Source organism: Scylla paramamosain, chromosome 4, assembly GCF_035594125.1.
Source record: "Scylla paramamosain isolate STU-SP2022 chromosome 4, ASM3559412v1, whole genome shotgun sequence".
Classification (NCBI taxonomy): Eukaryota; Metazoa; Arthropoda; class Malacostraca; order Decapoda; family Portunidae; genus Scylla; species Scylla paramamosain.
Window position 1 is genome coordinate 29879527 of NC_087154.1, and position 15000 is coordinate 29894526.

Below are 15000 nucleotides of genomic sequence, written 5' to 3' on the forward strand. Positions count from 1 at the left end.
TATATATATATATATATATATATATATATATATATATATATATATATATATGTTTTACTTTACCATCTCTGGGTATTTCGTTTTGTGTGTGTGTGTGTGTGTGTGTGTGTGTGTGTGTGTGTGTGTGTGTGTGTGTGTGTATGAAAGCGAAACTTATTCATACAAAAAAAAAAAAGCTAAAATAGTTTGCTTTTCGTTTGAGCTTGAAGTAGGAATTCTTTGTCTCCCACTAAAATTGTCATCGGTAGTAGCAGAAGTAGTAGTAGTAGTAGTAGTAGTAGTAGTAGTAGTAGTAGTAGTAGTAGTAGTAGTAGTAGGAGCAGTAAGGCATGGTTCAGTCTCATAATACAGTTCACTGCCTCTAACCTCGCCACTGTCTTCAGTCATCACATGATTTTATGTTGCCTCGCCTTTACGTATAATAACAGAGACATGGGAACACTAAATTAGTATCGTATCTACACGACCGTCAGCCATCGCCGCCTCGAGCTCCGGGTCCGCAAGGTCGCTCGTTCTGAGGGTCAACAGTGTTGTGCCACGCAAGCAAACTAAGATTAACTTTATGTGGGAAAAGAAAGCCTACATCTCATTCATATCATAATATATTGTTTCTTAGTTATTGCTGCTGAGATGCTCTTCTTTCTAAAAGTCACGGTGGGGATAGCACTCTCTTCACGCCATGTAATTTTGTTGTTGCGGCGCCGTAACTCAATTAAACTCTAATGAATATTTACGAATCTTATGCAAGTCTCGGACACGTTATTCCCCACGTGACGTTATTAAGAACAGACAAGTGAAGGAAGGGGGTCTCTTTGGCACTGTGTATTCCTCCATCATCAGCTCTAAACGTGTCCTGCTGTCTTTGAGAGAAATCTTGGTGAGAGAGAGAAACTGGAAAATTGGGTGGAAGCAGAGTCAGTCAGTGAAAGAAAATGACTACCTTAACAGTTACAAAAGAGCGGTGTTATCTTATCACGACCAGTAAAGCTAAACCGGAAGCAATGTTACAGCAGAATTCTTGGTAAATTTTAGATAAAAAAAAAAAAAGACAAGCGAAAGATAATTCACCTTTTTTTTACTTCGACTATTTTAGATAACGGTCAGTTTTTTTTAAATTCCGGTCACGTCACTTTTATGAAAGAAAAAAAAAATCTTGATGGCTTTTCAAAATTCAGGCGTCGGGTCAATCCGAACAAAAATGGAACGAACAATTATGAAAACTAAAATGCAGGACAAAATCGCACTAACAGAGGCACACACACACACACACACACACACACACACACACACACACACACACACACACACACACACACACACACACACGTAAAAATTAACCTACAAAAAGCTCCCGTCCGCGCAGGTCGTGAAGGTCTCATTAACTTCGCCATGTCTTTTTTTCCCCCCTCTTCTTTTTTTTTTCTTTCTTTTTTTTTCAACGCCACTCCTTTTTTTCGGTATTTCATGACGGTATAATTCCGAGCATACCACCCCCACTCCCTTCCCTCCCTCCACCCACTTACGCTCTCCCTCTCCCTCTCTCTCCCCATGTGATAATAAAAAAAAAAGGAAGTCTGGTTTCATAACACGTGGAAAGTTCACCATTTTTCGTGTGCCTTTTGGTAATATCCCGGAGACTCCCTTCCAAACATTTTCTTTTATAACCCCCCCCTTTTTTTTTTTTTTTATCTTCATTCATATTCATGTTCTGCATATTTCCTGTAACACGTGTGCTCCTGTCGTCCTCTGTATAGTGTAAAACCTGCGCGTGTTCCTGTTTTTATTCTTTTTTCTTTTTTCTTTTTTTGGTAACAAGGAAGAACAGAGAATAAAAGCTCGCACGGAGTATAACTCAGTGTTTCTCATTTCAGCGTGATGTCGGATGCAAACATGGCGTAATCAAACAATTTAAAACTGAAACTACTTAATCAGAAGCAATTTCGGCATATGGATTTCACGATGCTCTTCTACATTCTCACTGGAACTATTTTTACTTCCTATCACACACACACACACACACACACACACACACACACACACACACACACACACAGCTTCATGTTTCATACTTCCCCACGTTAGACTACAAAGATTTTTCTCCTATCTACAAACCAGATGTAATCTTCAAATCTCTTCCTATTGTCGCTAGAAGTAACATTTAAAGAAATAAAAATCCACGAATCCAGAATCATATGTTCCTAAAATCTTTTCCCGAAAATCCAAAGAGATGTAAAAATCCAAAAATGAAAAAAAAATGAAAACAGAGAAAAAGTTACCAACAGAAAAAAAAAGCTCTTCAATTTTAAAATCCCTAAAAATTCCAAAAGACGCAAAAAAAAAAAAAAAGAAAAAAATCGTGTAAACCTGAAATCCTACCAAAACTCCCTCAAAGATCTGAAAAAAAAAAGAAAAAATGCCATGAAGCTAAAACTGGTTAATCCACTTCCTAGACCATTCTTCATTCTTCATTCCCCGCCGCGCCTTCGTGAAAGTCAGTTGTGACATTAATGAAGTTAAGTCAAAATTAGTTTACCACTACGGAGGGACAGGAAAGGGTACGCTGCTTTATTTTTCATCCTTTTTCGTTTCTATTTTTTTTTCCCCCTACCTGGATTTCTTTCATTGATTTACACGTCATGCCAGTCTTTTTCTTTTCCTTTCTTTATTTTTAGTAGCCTGTTTCCTTGAAGTGCCTACCAGTATGTGGTACTGGTTGCCCTTGCAGTAGGGTTAGTGGTAGGAGTATTATTTTCTTAGTAGTAGTAGTAGTAGTAGTAGTAGTAGTAGATAAAAATGGAGGCTGGTCAAGAGCTACAAAAAAAAAAAAGAAAAAAAAAGAAAGAAAGGCCTGTTTAATTCCCGCTTCCTAAAAGTTTGTATAGAAAGAGTTCTGAAAGGGTTGGCCACTTTAGTTATGGAGGCATCTTGATACTCCATTCTGAAAAGTGTTCAAGTTGTAGGAAAGAGGAAAACCGAATCTGGCAGTAGTAGTAGTAGTAGTAGTAGTAGTAGTAGTAGTAGTAGTAGTAGTAGAACGAAGAGGAGGAGGAGGAGGAGGAGGAGAAGGGCTGTTGCCACACGATACTCAAATAACGAAAAATAAAGAGAATGTGTCAATGATAGTAATAATGAAAATAAAAAAGCTATTAAATGTTCATTAATAAACATGAGCAATCTCTTCCGCAGTAATAAAATAAAACTGAGATTACTGCGCTAACAGAGAAATATTGCAATCAAGAAACGATTTGAAGCGGAGAGTTAACAACGGGGAATTCCGAATGCCTAAATAAACACATTATGAACACGAACATAGAGCAGCTTCTTTGTGCGCGCGCGTGTGCGTGTGTGTGTGTGTGTGTGTGTGTGTGTGTGTGTGTGTGTGTGTGTGTGTGTGTGTGTTCAGACAAAACTAACAGAAGGACATCGTGATGTGAAAAAAAAAAAAAAAATACTGAAGTGATGGATAATTTGTGCATCATTTTCTACCTGCTGAACATAACATTTTTTGCCCTCATTTCAAGCAATGGTATAGTGCTGTGAGGGAGGGGAGGGGGAATGGAGACACATGTTCACCTTTAAATTCGCAAACCCCATGGCAACTACACCTCTACATTCACGTGATAAACTCAACTATTATAAAATGTAATGAAATGCCAGTCTTGTTTCATCCTCCTCACGCCAATATCGTCACGCTCCCTTCATTTGAATATAAATCGAAATAATTTTGTTCAAGTTCAAAATCCTAGAATTCAAATTGAGTGGCACGTGGATGACAAATTCATGGCGTTCAGTTCTGGGTTTTTGTTTGCATACGATGTACTTAGTTTCACCTATTACGCTGCTGAAAGCCTATCATTAATAATCTTCATCTGCTTATGGAACAATGGAGCAACTTGTCTGAGTCTGAGAGAGTCTGAGATACCAAGAACTGATAAGCTTCTCCCACAGCACAGGATCATGATTCCTGGATGCACACTCCTTAACAGATACAATTCACATTCCGCATTTGGATTTATATTCTTGTTTTGGAGCGGAGCGCAGCGTGGTATCGGTCATGAGTGATGCCTGCCTCGCGCGTGTTTTTATTGTTGAGGTTAGAATACATGCATGATTATTGGTTTTAATTATTTGATTAAGGTAACTGAAAGCTCCTACTGAGAAAATTATGCAAACAATGCTAAATGAAATAAAAGTAAGGGTTGTGAATGTGACAGCGATCAGTCAAGACTTGTAACTCGTAGTGTTCAGCTCTGGTTGGTTGATGTGAAGTAGTTTACTCTATGTAGGCTTTCTATTCTTTATAACTATCAGACCAATTTTTATTCGCTAGAATACTAATTAAGGCGACCACTTTCTCCATTAGTTCAGTTTCTGGTGTTTATCCCAACTGCATGCTTTTGTTGTGGCAAGCTGTTTATATTACCTTGTCTTAAAAACACGGCAGGGATCAAGGGTCTCATTCAATCTCTCCTTTTCCCGCAGGAAAGAGTGGCACAGACGGAGGCACCGCAGAGCGAGGGCGCGGGACATGAGCGATGATGAGCTGGACTCTGACGATGTATCATCGTCATGGTCGTCGTCTACCCTTACATCCTTCTCTGGGGGATCAAATAAGGGTTTGTCGTCATCGTCGTCGTCATCATCGTCATCCTCCTCCTCGTCATCGGGCTCAGACTCGTCATCCTCGTGTTCCAGCTCCTCGTCGTCAGAATCGTCGTCGTCTTCTTCATCAGACTCATCAGATATCGAGGACCTGATTCCTTGATGCGGAGGGGAAGGCGCGGCGCGGGGCGGGCACATCCCTCCTACTGCACTTCATTTTTCTATGAAAACTGATGTAAAACTGGAGACTACAAGTCGCGCAAGGCTTGTCAAACTGCGTTATGAACTTCCTGTGACTCTTGACGCCATGAAAGGGCGCTGTTCTTGTTTCTTTCTTTGGAAAACAAGATCGTGTTTTTACATTGACAGCTGGTGCGTACCAACCGGATCATGTCTTTCCCGAGCACTGGTGCAGCAAACAGAAGATAAAGAGATTAATGCAGGCCTCATATATATATATATATATATATATATATATATATATATATATATATATATATATATATATATATATATATATATATATATATATATATATATATATATATATATATATATATACACACACACATATATACATTGCAACGTTTGCAACACCGCAGCTCCACTCCTATCATGACTTAAGTCTTCATCAGTATAAAGGTGATAATAAGCACGGACTCGCATATATAAATATACCTCATATTCACTCACTATCAAAACTTGGGTACTTTTAACATTATTAATGATAACCTGATAACATTAGATTCCTAAAGAACCCAGATTAAAGCGTTTCACAAGTACTTGTTATATATCTAGTATTAGATTAAATTTATCCCTTATAAATATATAATGAGGGCTTTAAAATGAATTAAGGAGGATGGCGGGCTGGGTGGGGAGAGGACAGAAGCTGCGAGAGAGCGTCTCTAACCACAGCATAGCGTTGGTGGAGCTGCTGAGCCACAGTAGAAGCGTATGCACGTGTTGATTATAACAGCGGAGACCAATTCTTATTCAAATACACCTCTGTCTGGGCCACAATTATATACTGAACCTTGAGATTTATACGTTAGAGTGACAACACTGTCAAGATATTTATTTGTATCGAAGGTTTCAGTTATGCCTGAGGTGCAGTGACAGTACACAGGTGCCATTCTGTACACTCTGCGGAGGGAATTAACTGCCCTTCACCAAGATGTGATGAGCTAAGGGAACACTGTGATGCCTGCAGGTGATCATGGCCGTCAGCAATGCATCCTTAAAGCTTGTGAAGTTAGTGTCATGAAAGCTACAAATATTCACACGCTGCAACTCAACACACACAATACAAGCTCAGTCACAGCTGCAGGAAAGTCCTGTTTTCTTTCTTTTTGTCTCGACTTTCCACAGACCACCGCCGCCTCCTGTCTGCGGCTTCCCAGGCTGGCCGAGGCCTCACACCTTCAGGCGCCGTCGCACTGATGGCGCCTCGGGCTCCTCCCTTTGTATATATATGCTATAAGAAATAAAAAGTTTTCTGTTGCACTTGGTTTTCATCTCGATTCGAAGCAGTGAGGAGACACAGGGTCTGAGTTACAGTTACCAAAGTCAGTGCATATCATGTACATACAGGATGACGTATGCAACACGATCTCTCCACACATACTAGATACAGTTTTCTACACAGGATTGAAAAACGGGTCTATTTCCTAACCAGAAAGCATACACACACGCACGCACACACACACACACACACACACACACACACACACACACACACACACACACACACACACACACACGTGAGGCGAGGTGTCATCACTCCAGCAGGAGGCCTCGGTGTGTTACTGACGAGACTTTCTCATTAGCCCCTTAAAAAATACAAATGTTTAATTAAGATTTTTTATCCCACTAATGAAAACGATTTACAGAAGGAAAGAGCTATCAAGAGAGAGAGAGAGAGAGAGAGAGAGAGAAAGAAAGAAAGAAGGAACGTGAAGGTAAAAGGGAGAAGTGCAAAGAAAAGCAACATGATTTAACTGGCATGAAACAGACTGAATCTAAAGCGATCTTGGTAATGACAGACAGCAACACTCTAAAACATGTTCATCCCCACGACCTCAGAAGAAAAATGCAATGAACTTGATGTTTCAGTTAATTATACGGCGCCAGAGCAACACACAGCTCGCCCACATCCCTTGGAAACTAAAACTAGACTTAGACACTAAATGGCGAATACATCTTGTCACTGTTTTCCTTGACTCATCTCAGCAAAGGTAATCCGAGACCGGACTTGGCTCACTCCCTCCCCAGGCTCTTGGCGCCGCCTCCTTGCAAGACAATACTTCCATTAAGCTGCACCTCCCACGGAGTTTCCAATTTCCTAAAACAAATATTAAATCTGTTCTAAGAGCCGCGACACCCACCTCCTCTCTCGTCATCTCCTCTTTCTCCTCCTCCTCCTTAAATTTTTCTCTTACTTTTACTTTTACTTCTCTTAGTCCTCTTTTTTTCACCACGTATTCCAGCTGCTCCATCCTTTGCTACGTTGCCTTTCTCAGAGAAGCTTTATAGCCGCCCTGCACGTCCATGATCACTGCATACACAAATAAAAAAAAAATAAAAACTTCAGTAAACATTAGTGATTGGAATCGAACTTTACTCGGGGACTGTTCACCAATGAGGCCTGACATTGACACTGACAGTGACAGTGACAGTGACCTCACGTTCACTTAATCAGTGTGAACATTAAGGCGAATAAGGCAAATTGGACGCTTGAAAACAGAAAGAATTAGTTTATATATATTCACTTTCTACAAGTTACATGAATATCTTCCTTGTTAGTATTCTGTACCCAGTTTTTCTTCTCTTGTCAAAGACTTTATTCATCTTATATATATATATATATATATATATATATATATATATATATATATATATATATATATATATATATATATATATATATATATATATATATATATATATATATATATAATTTTTTTTTTCTTTTTTTCTTTTTTTTAATACTAAGAAGGAAAAGTAATCCCATTTTCCACTGAATGGACAGAGAAACACATTGTCATAACTAACAAAGGAAGTCATCTCCATCACTCCTTCCTTACTATTCGCCTCCTCCCAGGGCTCGTGACCTCCTGCTCCAGATTCAGCGAATGCATTACCTCAGGCGTGGTAGATCAGGTACGATTATTCTCAACTCCTCTTCATGACTCCCAAGGCAGGGATACAAGTCACGATGTATACATCATTACATATAACATGAGAGCATTTCAGAGAAGTCCAGAGCTAGACCAGGTGTGTGAGTCATGAGACGTAACATTAGCACCATCCAGTTAAGTCCAAAGCAGCAAAGCAGGCCCAGGTGTGTGAGTCTAGAGTCATAACATTAGCAGGTAAGTGGTGCTGGAGACCATGAAGCAAGTGGTGGTGTTTGTTGCCTTCCCCTCATGATGGCCAATTAAAGAATGTTGAATACATGTTAGTAAAATCTATTCCGGAGGCTCTTTAACCTTACTGAAAATTAATATAGTAAGTTACAAAAAGGAATGAAAAGGACAAATTTGGTGTGTAAAGCATCTGAGTTTATGGACGTGTGTGTGTGTGTGTGTGTGTGTGTGTGTGTGTGTGTGTGTGTGTGTGTGTGTGTGTGTAAGGAAAGTGTGCACTAACAAACTTAGTTGATTGCATGTTCCCTTCTGCCTAAAAATTTCTTCAGAGTAAATAGAAGGAGAGGGAGAACGCGGGAGGCTGTGGTAAGCGAGAACGGGAGAAAAAAAAAATCAAGCATGAGGGGGAACTGAGAAGAGGTGGAGCCTTCCCTTCCTGTGCTGGTGGTGCTTCTGTACGTGACTCGCGTCTGGAGTGCTGCAGGAATTCTACGAGTAGCCATTCAATTTAGACATGAAAGTTAGCGGGAATAGACTCCGCCACGTTCCTCTTAAGCTGGACAACCAAAAGTGTTTCGAGTCTACTTTAAAAGTGTAAAATAGTAACACTTATATAATCTAAAGCAGTAATGTAAATAATTAACCTCTCATTTCAGAATACAACAGTTTCGCAATTACGTAAACTGTTCATGTTTTCTGGAATACGTGGCTGGTGTAGAAAAAAAAAAAAAGACTTTTGGTAGTGGAGTTGGTGGTGGCGGTGGTGGTGGTGGTGGTGGTGGTGGTGGTGGTGATAGTGGTGGTGGTGGTGATGATGGAGGTAACGACCTTGAATATTTTCGCAGAATGACTGATTAATTACGGTCTCACGCGTCACCTGCAGCAGCTTAAGGAACTAGTGCAGCAGGAACGGTCTGGGACGTTGTTCATGGCTTGTGCTGCATTTTTTTTTTTAATATTCAAGACATCTCTGGCAGGGAGTCTGTATTGTTAATGCTCTGAAAATAATTCGTACTGTTGTTAATGTTTACGAAATAACTGGTACAAATCTACGGGGTTCGACTTGCAGAATGCCGTCTTTTATTCATCCCAACACACACACACACACACACACACACACACACACACACATAATCAGTAGTCCTCGAAACTGCGTCATAAATCTCTGCCTTGAGGGTTACTACAGCCTTGAGGAAAGCGTTCAACAGGTGGAGATATTTATGAGACAAGACATGATTCAAGGCGCCGTCCACCACTCCACCACAAGGGTAGAGACATGAAGCACCCGGAATAATGTCATAAACGTGCCAACGGTAACCACTTTTCAGCCACGCCGGCACGCTGCTCCACGCGGATCTGGGTTTCCTTTTTTTTTTTTTTTTTTTCTTATAATTAATCACCGTTAGCAGAAACTTTGGCAATTATCTCTCCAAGTTTTCACATTAAAACATTCCCTTTCTGATATGACACAAGAAGCCTTCGTCATCATGCTCTCGAAAATGAAGTATTGATTCACCGTTTTCAATTCCCGGAAGTTTTTTTGTTGTGTTGTGTTTGTTCCCCACAACTAACTGCCGCATGTTACCGTGGAGGGGAGAGACCTTCCCTTCCCCTGCATGCAATACTACTTGTATCCGTCACGACATCTAGTTCTGAGCAGCAGTGAAGCAAGTAACCACTGTTGTCACGCAGGTAGTGGTGAATTGAGTGCGTGGCATTTATGTTCTTGTCCATTTCAGTAAAATGTTACAACATTTTGTTACACAGAGCTTTCATTACAATGCTAATGGATAAGTGTGAGTATTTTATGAATCAATAAGAAACACCAATTAAAAATAGAAACGACAATTATGCTTAAGAATTAACTTGGCATAGAAATTAAAAACAAAATTTTCGAAAGCAGTTAAGAGCAAAACCGAACTCGGCTTCTGATTGCGAGACGAAAGACTAGTAGGTTACTTGGCGTCCGAAGAGCTGAGCTGAGTAATGAGTCCGTCCTTTCAATAGAAGGCTGCAAGAAGTTTTACGAGCAGTTTTGTCGTTATTTATCCTGCACTGAACGACTGCGAAACAAACTTCAACATGGAGCTTGCCATCCCACTGCAGGGTCTCCATCACCGGCTGAGGCATGGAAGTAGAAGCCTTACATACCCAGACCTTCAGAAAAAAGGAAGAAAACTAAAATAACTAGGAAAGACCACCATCTCTCTCTCTCTCTCTCTCTCTCTCTCTCTCTCTCTCTCTCTCTCTCTCTCTCTCAGTGGCAGTGGTAGCAATGGCACCCCAAGAGGCCAGGGAGGCGCCCCCAACCCCACACTGTTGCCTGGGAGAAAACTGCTACACATTGTAAATTTCACCCCACCAGCCACGGGAGGAATGGCTTCGTTTGCCTTTTTATGGTTCAGACAGCGTCCTTCATGGGCAGACATATGCACCAAGGAAGAGGTAAAAAAAAAAAAAAAAAAAAACACACACAATAAAGATAAATAAACAAATGAGGAAAAAAGTAAAGAAGGATATAACAGTGAGGACGCCCGTGATGATGATGACGGTAGTGATGATGATGGTAATGATGCCGATGACATCAACATTACCAGTGAAATCCAAAATGCAACACCCACCCAACGACCTCTACTTGGGGTTATTAAAAGCACGTACAGGGACTACCACGAGTAAGTCTCGTGGCTTCTTGCAGCTTCCCTTATTTTCTTAGCTTGTAAGGTTCTCATCTGTGTTCCACCGCTGGGTAACAGTCCCGCTATTAGCCCGGCGAGAGAAGAAACACGTGGCGTCCTGACATCCCACTCTCAGAACCAATAAAATCCGATAACGCCCACGCTCGGGAAAACAGTCGCCTTGCCGCACTAAATGTCCTTATGAAACTAAAAGCGCTGCCCAGAGGTATTCTATACTTCCTGATGAGACGCTTAATGGCTGGGAATGATGTGTCTCAGACATTTGTCGGTGAAACACGATCAAAAGAAATGGTTATAATGCATGTACGTTATGGTTGTTATAGTTATTGTATTATTACTCGGTGTCAGCATATAGTTGTTGTTGTTGTTGTTATTATTATTATTATTATTATTATTATTATTATTATTATTATTATTATTATTATCTTTATTATCTTTATCATCATCATCATCATCATTACTATTATCACTATTATTATTATTATTATTATTATTATTATTATTATCATTATTATTATTATTATTATCATTATTGCTATTATTATTATTATAAACGTATGTGTTACCATATCTAACAGCCCAATAAACATATACAAAGACTCGTGTGTGATTTTCGTATCACGTACATTTTCATATTTAATTACCTCTGACGAGTGTGTCGCGCCGATACACTCGTGTTTATGTCAAGCAGATACGTTGCTTTTATCAAATTAGTTGGCAAACATCCTCTTTAGGCCATGCACACACTGCAGATACGAGTACTTCCCAAGTGAAAACATTTGAATGGTTCGAGGGTAAAAAATATGTTTAAATTATTCAGTATTTGCCATTAGCTTGTTGACATTACTGCAGCTCAGCCAGGATTTGTACCCAGTCTTCCTTTCATCTCCGTGTACCTGTGTATGACACCTGTGATTAGGCGGCGATGTGAAGGACGGCCAGGTGCCAGATTTTTTCTATGCTTACATACTTGCTTTCTTATCTTTGACAAGAGATTCGTTGTGTTTTGTGACTACGCCTGCAAATGTTGCGTGTGTATTGGGAGTCTCCGTACATGAAAAACTATTGAAGTTACAGTGTGTGATAACCAGTCATAACTTTTCTAACACATGGTATTTTTAAAAAGGATTAGGTGTGGGATATAAACTGTCATAGTATATTATCCACATTGGCAGTAGTACAAAGCCTCAACTATTTCCCGCCACATTCCTTTCTGGCTTACCTGTACAGCAAGAACCAACACCACACCTGCTTGTCTCTCTGCACCCGAAAATCCACACACAAAAAAACTAAAATTTCCGTCATGATCAAACTCGAAATTGAAACATACAAGCACGCGGGAAGCTGCATGAAGCCAGCAGACCTATACATGTGGCAGTCCCTGTACAATACATATACGCCTATACCCTATGAATCCTGTCCATAGATGTGTCTAATATTCTCTTAATGCCCCTTATTGGCTCTTCACTAAAACCGTACCATCTGACTGATAACGAAAATCAACAAGTGGCAAAAGAACGAACAGAAATATATAATTCCAAGACTAATTTCCTAAGATAAAAGGTGAGCAAAGAGTTAGTGTGCAGCAGGAAGCCCTCACTCCCCTCCCTGCTTCCTACATCACTGGGGAGGGCGATGGAAAGAGAGAGAGAGATATTAACCTTTACGTAAATTTCCGATATCATAAATTGCTCTCACCAAGGCGCCTTCATTATGGAGAAGGAAGTATGGACCGCTGGGATGCCGAGCTGTAATATGCGGAGATGAATATATTAAGAGAGAGAGAGAGAGAGAGAGAGAGAGAGAGAGAGAGAGAGAGAGAGAGAGAGAGAGAGAGAGAGAGAGAGAGAGAGAGAGAGAGAGAGAGAGAGAGAGAGAGAGAGAGAGAGAGAGAGAGAGTCCCTGCGCTATTACACCTAGTAGTGTCGGAGGTTTGCACACAGATATCAAGTTTAATCACCCAGTAAACCTCCAGTCTAATACGAGAAATTCCTCCCATGCAGTGTTCCTTGCTAAACTATGCACACCTTACCGCCACCTGGGGACACGGGCACACACACACACACACACACACACACACACACACACACACACACACACACACACACACACACACACACACACACACACACAGAGAGAGAGAGAGAGAGAGAGAGAGAGAGAGAGAGAGAGAGAGAGAGAGAGAGAGAGAGAGAGAGAGAGAGAGAGAGAGAGAGATAGAGAGAGAGAGAGAGAGAGAGAGAGAGAGAGAGAGAGAGAGAGTCTATGCGATAATACATATAAAGGATAAAAGGACATGCTCTTTCCCCACGTAAATATAAGAGCATTGCACAACACTTTCTATTTCATTTTTTCCACCTTTTATTTTTGCTTTCCTCGCCAGCCAGCCAAAGCCGCTCCTGAATAGCCGTCACTCGGGTAGCAGTACTCAGCAAAGGTTTTTTTTTTTTTTCTGGGATGAGGCTGAGCTGCACGGGGCGGCAAAAGTGGAATGATTTTAAGGCGATCGTAGAAACTTTATATAAAATTCGTAATGGTGGAAAGCGAAGTCTGTGGCCACCACGTGATTTATTTACATTGTGCAACCTGGATTAGAGCGACTCTCTCTCTCTCTCTCTCTCTCTCTCTCGCTCTCTCTCTCTCTCTCTCTCTCTCCTCTCTCTCTCTCTCTCTCTCTCTCATATTCTGGTTTGCTAGATGGAAGCATGAGACAACTTAAGCAACACACACACACACACACACACACACACACACACACACACACACACACACACACACACAACCAAACTAACTTAATAAACCACAATATCACGAAATCATGCACGCTAAAACATAAAACTATCATCTAAAAATGGCTCTCCTGCCTCTCCCCTCCCGCAGTGCGTATCTCCTCGGCGGTGGCTGATAATGCAAACTTTGAGGCCGCGGATCCGAATCGAGTATCTTCCTATCCCTAGCCCGATGTGGATTAAGCCCAAATTGCTTTACGAGACACCGAAGCGGAAGACGTCAAACTCTCTCGCGCTGGAAGTGAGAAAAACACCTTAAAACTGAGAGCGGCGGGATTTACCTAAAGCCTTGGAAATCTCTCCGAACTGAAATGGCTGTGTCTTAGTCCCCCAAGGTCGCCGCCCGCTGAGACTCAATACTCCCATGGGACGCGACCCGGCCAGACCCCGCCCTCCGCTGCACTGTGCTCTGCTTCTCACCCCACAAAGGAACATAAAGGTGGACGTAAAATAGTTTTCTTCTTCCTTTCTTCTTCGTCTCATTCTTCTTTTCCTCCATCTTCTTCTTCTTCCTCTTTCTCTTCTTTCAGTTTTCTTTTTTTCTTTCCCCTCTTCTCCTCTTACTGCCCTGTGATCCCTTCCTCACTTTACAAAAGAACACAAAGAATGAATCTCTTCTTCTTCTTCTTCTTCTTCTTCTTCTTCTTCTTCTTCTTCTTCTTCTTCTTCCTTCTTCTTCTTCTTCTTCTTCTTCTTCCTCCTCCTCCTTCTCCTTCTCCTACTCCTGCTCCTCCTCCTCCTCCTCCTCTAATGCACTTTACTCTCCTCCTAACTCCACAAAACAACACAAAGGAAGAGAAAGAAAAACCGACGTTTTGATTCTTACGAGACTGTCTGAGATAAGCTGCACTATCATAATCTATTAGCTGCAAGGTAACCAAGCGCCACTCTTCTGATCACCACTCACCTAATCGCCTCCACACTCGCTCACTCACCACTCCACACAGCACCAACCTACCAAGCTTCACCACAACCAGGTCAGCAGATGCACGTCCGCCACCCGTCGTAACCAACACTTAGCAGACAGCGACACGCGGCATTAAAAAAGTGGCAAAGGAAAAAGAAAGACAAGTCCGTTTCATCACTTAATGCTCCTCTCTCTATCTCACTTCCCCCAGTCCTCGTCCCAAAGCCCGCTCGTGTGCTTCAAGCCCCCACACCCATCCTCCTAATTCTGTCCCCCCCCCCGACTCTCCCCGTCCCTTCCCTTCCCCTCCCGCCCTACCCCGTAATGGGATCGCTTCTCAGGCTCTACTTCACCCTGAATGTCCGCTTAAAGGTGGCAATTGAATTTCTGCGATGAAGAAAATCAAAACCTGCCAGTTCTTTCACCAACAAGTACAAGTAAAGTGGCGTATTTTTTTCAGAAAAAATTACACACTGGATAAGAGACAGATACATGTCCTCTTATGAATGTAGAAGCTGAATATGTAGTCTTTAAAGTATAGACTCAAATCCGTGGAAATACGCATAAATGGATATGTGAGTAAGCTTCTTGGATCGAGATGAAAGACGCTTCTGAAGTAATCCCTGCCCTTCCTCTCCCTC

At 41.3% G+C, this 15000-nt stretch overlaps 2 protein-coding genes across 4 annotated transcripts in view; one reads left to right on the plus strand and one right to left on the minus strand.

Annotated features, from left to right (window-relative positions):
* The window catches only part of LOC135099954 (uncharacterized), a 69493-nt gene extending 63391 nt beyond the window's left edge, over positions 1 to 6102 (plus strand). For both annotated transcript variants that reach the window (XM_064002694.1, XM_064002695.1), the window contains exon 3: positions 4483 to 6102. In XM_064002694.1, the coding sequence (XP_063858764.1) occupies positions 4483 to 4765 (283 nt within the window). In that variant the 3' untranslated portion in view covers positions 4766 to 6102. The remainder of the gene's footprint in view (positions 1 to 4482) is intronic.
* Positions 1 to 15000, minus strand: part of LOC135099955 (uncharacterized) — a 216848-nt gene that overhangs the window by 180928 nt on the left and 20920 nt on the right. The window lies entirely within an intron of this gene.